This window comes from Cicer arietinum, chromosome 5 (assembly GCF_000331145.2).
Source record: "Cicer arietinum cultivar CDC Frontier isolate Library 1 chromosome 5, Cicar.CDCFrontier_v2.0, whole genome shotgun sequence".
NCBI classification, from domain to species: Eukaryota; Viridiplantae; Streptophyta; class Magnoliopsida; order Fabales; family Fabaceae; genus Cicer; species Cicer arietinum.
Window position 1 is genome coordinate 32,468,803 of NC_021164.2, and position 8,178 is coordinate 32,476,980.

General features: G+C 30.3%; 1 protein-coding gene across 1 annotated transcript; it reads right to left on the reverse strand.

Annotated features, from left to right (window-relative positions):
• Positions 1–14: 14 nt before the first annotated feature.
• On the reverse strand, positions 15–2,234 carry LOC101499657 (uncharacterized). The gene is made up of 4 exons (XM_004513678.4): positions 2,115–2,234; positions 1,526–1,626; positions 741–854; positions 15–379 (listed from the first exon to the last, which is right to left on the reverse strand). The coding sequence occupies exons 1-4, from the start codon at positions 2,218–2,220 to the stop codon at positions 335–337; spliced, it is 366 nt and encodes a 121-aa protein (XP_004513735.4). The 5' UTR covers positions 2,221–2,234; the 3' UTR covers positions 15–334.
• Between the last annotated feature and the right edge of the window lie 5,944 nt (positions 2,235–8,178).

The following is an 8,178-nucleotide window of genomic DNA, read 5'->3' on the forward strand; positions in this document are numbered from 1 at the left end:
TGTAATTTTCTAAAATGATAATATACTCTAACAATCTGTCTATAAATACCTCAATCAAAATGGTTAAACTATAGATCAGGGATGTAAAGTCAAAATAACAAGGATACCTGACAGTTCATCAGCACTTGTTGTTTCAATATTCACATAAAACCATTTATACATTACATATATTCCTTTATATATCGATCCAACCCTATCATTTGATTAATTGATTGTAAGGGGCACAATTGTATTGGTCTAAGGCTTACCAATGGATGCAGTCCATAGTTCTGCTCTGACTTGATTTGGTTGTTCGATGTGGATATTGGGGAAATGGCCTGCAACTTCAACAACCTTATAGAATCTCACCTTCAACATTCACAAGTCTCCAACCCAAAACCTACATAAATGAAGACAAAAATGTTTAAGAAGCTAGAAAAAGGTAAAATGGACTTTTATCAAATTTTTCTCAGGTTCTACTTCTGTATATAGCCTGAAAACCGTATCTTTGCAATAATAAAAAGTTAACTTTTCAGGTTAATAAGCGAAACCAAAATTCATAATCGAATGTGCATCTGAGGCAGAAAATTGACACACACATTGGCTTCAAAAACCAAACGAAATTCACAAAAATTTCATAGTACTTTTATATTATCCACCACAGAGAAACTATAAATTTTCTTTAAAAGAGGACATTCATATTTATAAGACAGCAAAAGATAAATCATAAAGGAGGTTTAGTCAAAAGCATTGGTACTTACATTTGTAGCTGCAATAACAAAGAGTGCACCCAGACAAAGGCCTTGATTGGGGTCCATGTAGTTACTCTCTCGATACCTTCGAAATCTTTTAGCAGTTTTGGATTTCCCTTGCTTCTGTGAAACATGAGAATCTGCTTAGCCAATCTAAAAGAATCTTTAACATTGAAATAAAAATGGATCTTCTAAACATGAAGATGATTCAGACTTCAGAGATGAGAAAGATTCAAAAGTTGTATACTGTGTCATGTGCTTAAAAGCTGATTCTACATGAGGGATAAATAAGGAAAAAGAGTCTAACTTTGTTACAACATGCAACACACAAAAAGGAGCAAGTATAGAATTAAAACCTTACAATCATGATAAGAAGTATGTTGTAAAAAGTAATAGAACTACAAACTCAGACCTTCACCAATAACAGCTTAATTCTCAACACAGTATCAAAGCATCTTCAGTAATGTGGTTTTTACCCTTCCAACAGAGTTAAGTTTCAGCAGAAGTTTTGGATGCAGATGCATTCTGTTTGGTTAAATGCAAAAGAGCTTTGTGTGAAATTTAAAAAGCTTAATTATATATGTCAATAAGAATTCCAGCTGGATCTCCACAAAATAAGTCAAGATTTTGGGGTGGTAGATTCTTGACAAAAGATAAGAGTTACAATGCACCAAAAGATACATGCAGTTCAACAATCTAGACATAACCAAAATACTATCACTGAGCTAATTAAGGTTTCAATTGTTTAGTTAAACAGAAAGCAAAATAGATAAAATTGGATGACAAGATCATACATCTGAAGATCTCACACAGCGGGGAACCATTTTGCCTCCGATCTGGAACAGTCCATCAGTAGTGAACAATGTAACTCTATCCTCAGGAAGCCATTGAAATTCTGCGAGAAGTCACAAACACATATTAAATATCCTGTACATGAAAGCGAAGACAATCTCTAAATCTTGGTATTAATCAAATCATTTATTTGCTCCAAAATGCAGACTTTCAAATAAAATCATCCTAACCGATAATAAAGTAATATAGGATATTCTTTGAATTACAACAGATGCATTGAATCCACATTCACAAAATCTCTAATCTAAATCTTGTTTCATAAAAAAAACTTGTTGTTTCATCTAATCAAAAATATATATACAAAATAAAATCCTCTAGAGGCTAGTACTCCAACAAAATTCAACATAATTAAAAGTTATGAAACCTGAACTACAATCCACAAGATGTACCTGCAAATTCATCCTTTAAATATGACAAACAGAATAAAAACTGAATTTGAGCTAAACTTTGATAAAAGAACCCTAATCCTAATCGTGTGGCAGAAAATCAAGAAAGCAGGTAAAATCTGAAAAAGAAAGAAGAAGAGCGCACCGCTGTCGGAATCGGACCAAGGGAAGAACTCGAAAGAATCGTCATCGGAGTTATTGGAGGAATGGTTGGCTTTGGAGGAGAAACGGAGAAGACGAGGTTGAGACATAGAAGGAGAGAGATTGAAAGTTGTAAGGTGAAATAAAATAAATCTCATTTTAAAGAATTTTTTTTATACAAATGCAGTATGGGTGGAGTATTTTTTAACTAGCTATAAAATAACAGTGGAAATTAATTTTAAAAAAAATAATTTATTTTATAAAATAATAAACACGACTTTTCCATATGTAGTAAATAATTTACTCAGGTACTCAAATCGGTAAAAATAAAAATGAAAAACATACAAATTTGGATTGGGGGGAAATGAGAAGTTAAATAAAAAATAAACAAGGCTGAAGCAAATTTATTTTCTTAAATCATTTACCTACCGTTAGTGAGAGTAGGTATATGTCATAATTAGTGACACTCAACGTGTAGCTAAAAGTAATTATAGTGAAGACATTAAAATATGAGTGTCACAATAGATATATTTTTTTTTTGTAGTAAAACCACTACTGACACGAAACTAATACCAAACCACAGACAATAATGTCAAACCACGACTTAAACAACAACAAAAGCTGAGATAAAACCTGAGCAAAACCGCAACTAAGACAAAACGACAAACCACAACTCAGACAAAAATTATGTCAAATGACAACTTAGACAACTAGTGAAAATCACAACTGATTTTTTCCTAGTTGTTCAATGCCAAACAAAACTAGTATCTAAATGACCGAGAGAAACCTATTCTGGCAGAGAGCAAGAACAACTAGGAAAAAATCAGTGCAAAAAGCAAGATAAAAGTGTCAAACTATAACTGGGATAAAACTATTGTTTTCGAAGAAGAAATGTGTCAAATCTTAGGTCAAATCAGAGAGACAAGCATAAAACCAGGAAGATCACATGAAGGATTGCAACTTGTTCATCAAACTCTCTCAAATGATTCATCACTAAGAACCCAGATCTAATCTTACTTTCGAAAATGTGTTCATCTTCCACGCTCCACCGTTGTATAAACAATATATAGCAATGAGAATTTGTGTCCAAGAACATGCAACCATTTGTCGGAAAAAAATAATGTCCAGGAACATGTTCCCTAGACACTTTTTTTCTATCTTCTATGTCCCTTGCTACTTAACATCCCTTCTTAATGACAGTTATTTCCTTCTTTCATAAGCATCATATAAGTAAATTGTAAAAGCCCTAGCCCTACCACTAATAGTCCACATCGGCAGGTCAATAGAAAATTACAACAACCTCAAATGAAATATTAAAATCTATGTGAATCCAAACCGCAGTGATAAATTAAACTTGAAGTCTAATTACCCTCTTGAAGAGCATCGATGGTTGACTGCAAATCACGATGGTCTTTTACAATGCTGCACATTTTCTTTCTGTCATATTTATAATAATGAGATATTATTTTAAAACACCCCCGATATCTTTATTGAAACTCAGTTAGGATAACTAACAAATGGAAGGAAATGAAGAGATGACATCAAATCAAAATCCATCAGAATGAGGTGTAATATATTTAAAGAACACAACTTTTTAACCAGATTGTGTGGACACCAATACAAAAGTAATTGTGCTAAAAATAAAGCTACTTGTGGAATGTAATTTTAGTATCTCTATCATAATCACCAAAAATTAAATGTAGCATTGTAGGTGAACATTTTCAAACGTATTTCATTCTACTCAATATGGATGTCTTCCTAATTCTGATTTGCACTTTGTTCAATTTTCAATTTTTCCTAACATTGTTTCAGAAAAGACAACTTGTTACGAAATTAAGTTGTCAATGACCATGCAAAAATGTCCATACAACACTCTCGAACACATTTGTACTAGCACACTCTTTATTAGCGAGTAAAATTCATATGGATCCCACTATTTTGGGAATGGATTCCACCGAGGAATAGAACTCACGTAATTAAGTGTGATAAAAGTATGTCGCTCTATTATATATAGTGTATTGGCAAAAATGTGTTGCTAACATTATTCATTAGTTGTATTTAAGAAAAAATTACATTAATGCATTAACAAATAATTTTTAATTATAACTCCACCTGCAATATTAGACAGAAGTCGAGATAGAGCAGATATTCGAAAATAGATCCCTTCAAATAAATGCCACCATTTCAGGGAGAAACCATCGATGCATATTCAAACATCTTTATTTTTCTGTCTATAATGTTTTTCTGCACATTTAAAAATTCAAAAATACCTGTATGAAGAAATTTATGTTTGTGCAATTTCCAACTGTTTCTCAAGCTTTAACTCATTTGATCTTAGTCTGAGTGCCTAAGAAGTTTATTGAACACAACAATAAATTAAAAGTTGGATTCTAATATATATCCTAAATCTATTAGCAATAGTCAACCTACATGTGCTCATTAAAAGTGACATTTATGTATGTGTTTGGCTAGATAGATATTACATAATCACTCTAAATTAAAGATGGATGTGGGGATATTTTGATTAAACTGATCAATGCAGAGATACTTTTACATATTAGAATTGGAATATTAACATTTCTGTCCCTTTTTCTTTGGGCTAAAGCATGGATATTGCATTGGTCTAATGAAGAGGCAATTCATCCAAGTTGGATTTTGTTACATTAAAATTTACTCACAGTACCACCCTTATTCACTAACACATTCTACAAATAATCAAAGTTTCTATATATTTTTCTTTTTATATTACAGGTTTGTTTAATTTGTACATACTGCCTGAGTTTCAGATGAAGAGGTTAACATTCTAAATGTGAGATATTATTCTATGATATTAATGTTGATCATTTAATTAAATATTTTCAATATTTGAATGTTTATAATTTCTACAAAAATATTTAATTAATGTTAACCTACTAGTTTTATGTTTAAGGAACTAAACTGTGTATCTTTTGCAAATAAGCACCTTTGCAATTAGCCCCTAAATCATAGAATTTGTCATAACTGAGTTTTCTTTATAACTTGGGAGTTAACTCACTACCTATGAACAAATCTTAATCGTTGTCGACTGCAATAAATTCAGTTGATTACAGAGTAGTTAATTACATGTGATAGATTCCTCACTTGCATATTTTGAAGTCACACCTATGCATATTTGGAACATATAATCCATTTCGAATCACTTTTCGGAGAGCATCTTTTCGATTTGACCATTTTGATTGTAGAGATCCACAATTTTCATAGCATATGAAGGCATGTGCCTATCAGCCCTGCAAGAGTTTATGTTTCAACAATATTATAAACAAATCACACTTTTGAATCAAAGTGAGGTTGGCCAAAAATTATGCTATACATACCTTTCCTTTCCCCACAATCGATTTACGTATAAATAGTTCCGAATGGTATGATAATCAAGTGAATAACGCGCAAATTCAATACCCTTTGGACCAATCTGAGCATAGAGACAATGCCAAGAAGAAAAAATTTCACTATGTTAAGCGCAAGGGTATTAAGGTTAGGAGATAATGTCGGCTTGACACCTTTAGCAGCCAACACTTCTTCTGGTGTCCTGCAAGAAATTTCAGGATTTAAGCAAATAAAGTACTTTAGTAAGTAAACCTATATAGTGAGATAATTAACGGATTCATTTAAAAATGTAATACAAAGATGCAAACCTTGTTAAAACAGGTCTGGGATAAAATCTATCATCAGGATCACTATGATATACAAAGTTACACCAAAGTTATTATAGGCAAAAACCGAAGTCAGATTTAAGAATGAAAGACTGTAGAAACATGTCTCCAATGAAAACATGTAGATTATTTTCATTACCTTTGTACACAAATGACAGCTTCAACAATGTGTGAAGGAAGGTAAAGAAAGTGCGACTTTGTTTTGTTGAGTATCAATTTTAGTATTACTTGCATTCATTTCTACCATATTTTTTTATTTATTTGATTCTTATAATAAAATTATAATTTAATAATATCTTTTACATTACCTAGACACACTTTAAATTGATATACTTATGCTTTTTATACACACAACAAAAAACTCTATTTTCTCTACATTATTTTTAATAAATATTAAGTGTTATATTATATATATATTCACACACTAATGGTCTGTTTGATTGTCTTTTCTAAAACTATTTTTTCATTTTAAAAAATTTAAAAACAGAAAAATTTGTTTGGTTAACCATTTTATAAATAACACTTTTGGAAACTAGTTTTTGTTTTCTGATTTTGGGACTAAAAAAGCAAAATAGTTTAAAGCACTTTTCTAATTTTTAAAATGAAGAAAAAGAAGATCATTTTTCATTTTGTTAATAGCAAATTTTGTAATTATAATAAATATATATTTTCATTTTGCTATCGTATTATCTCGTACCGATTATACATTCCTCCAATCTTTTATGTACATGATAAATGCAAACATGTGAGATGTTTTTTTTAACTTGTCATACATTGAGATTTGAAACATAAAAAGTTTCCACAAACAATTTATTTCATACGATTTTTTTTAATTTATTTATTTTTATCGATTTCTAAACATTTTTCAATTGATTTTTCATTAAATTATTTCAATATTTTTTAGACATAATTCAAATATATAATTAGTTTAATTAAATTTAGAAATATATATATCTTAATGTGCGACAATTAACTAAGATATTTTCATTGAATTTATTTGGAAATCAAATACATGCCTAAGAGCTTGCTAAATGATTCTACAAAAATAACAGTTTAATAAATTAATAAACTATATTCAAGTGATATTTTCTTAACTCTCACTATCAAAATTTTATGAAACATGGGTACCAGATGCAGTATCAGTATGGTACATTTTATGGTATTTTAAAAAAAAATAATTAAGTAAGGGTGTAATGAAAAATATGATTTTTATATAATTTAAATAAAAGAATTAAATTTTGTAATTCACAATACAAAATCACATTAAGAGTTTAAAAAGTAATATATTGTGTTTGGTTAATCACAAATAATATTCTATTAATACATAAGAAAATCATTAATTTCACTCTCGATAAAATAATTAAAAAAAAAAGGAGTATGGTACGAGTATCGTATCGAGTAAATACCTAGTACATATAATTTTTCATTTTAGAAGTTCTCATGTTTCACAGCCATACTTTGCGGATTTATTTATTTATATTCCTTTTTTTTTTTTTGTATTTGACCAAAATGCCACAGTCCGAAAAAAAAAATATATCTATTTTTTTACCTCAATTGTTGATCACAATATGGGGGAGGCTGTGGAGACAAAATCTCTCTCAAATGGTTTTAATCATAAAAAAATTATTTAAAAAATTATAATTGTGGTTAATGATTAATCTGTGCTTTTGAGTGAACTCATTTAGAAAAACAAGTTATTAATCATTAAGACAAAAATGAGAAAAATCTGATTCAAATATGGAGGATTGGAATTCGAGAGGATGAAGCTTCAAATCTGCAAAATACTCATCCTCACTGAAACAAACTTCTTTTATTCATTAAGTGAAGGCAAAACAATATTAAAGAATGAATAAATAAAGCTTTTGAAATAAAGTCAGAAGGCAAAAGAATAGGCACGAGGACAAATTATACTAGGATGGGTCTATGGTCAACATCTTTGAAAGCAACCCAACATCATTGAAAGTGACCCAACATATCTCTCTCACATGCTGAAAATGACCTAACATCAACCTACAAAAAGCCAGTAGCTAATAAGACAAAAATGTAGCTCTTACATGTCTTAAGAAAGGAAAAAGAAAAGGACAACACATGTCCAAGTTCCTAGGAATTCTGAACCTCGTGCAAGAGGATGGACTGCATTAGTCCAAGGACAATTGGATGATAGTTTTGTAAAAACAACTTCGTTGCATGGACATACTTGGTAACATATTTAATGTTCCTGAGTATTCTACCCATGTAAGGGCAAGGGATTTGACGTAACTCCAAAAATTTAATCTCAATGTAATAAACACACAAATCCATATAATGAGCAGGTACTAGATGTGCTGAAAAATCTAACAGAGCAAGTTATATTTTTGGTGAAGATGTCTCATCTTGTGT

Coding starts and splice junctions, on each gene's coding strand:
- LOC101499657 (XM_004513678.4), bottom strand. CDS start 2,220: ATGTCTCAACCTCGTCTTCTCCGTTTCTCCTCCAAAGCCAACCATTCC. Junction 1,627..2,114: donor TTGGTCCGATTCCGACAGCG/GTGCGCTCTTCT, acceptor GACTTCTCGCAG/AATTTCAATGGCTTCCTGAG. Junction 855..1,525: donor GCTGTGTGAGATCTTCAGAT/GTATGATCTTGT, acceptor CATGTTTCACAG/AAGCAAGGGAAATCCAAAAC.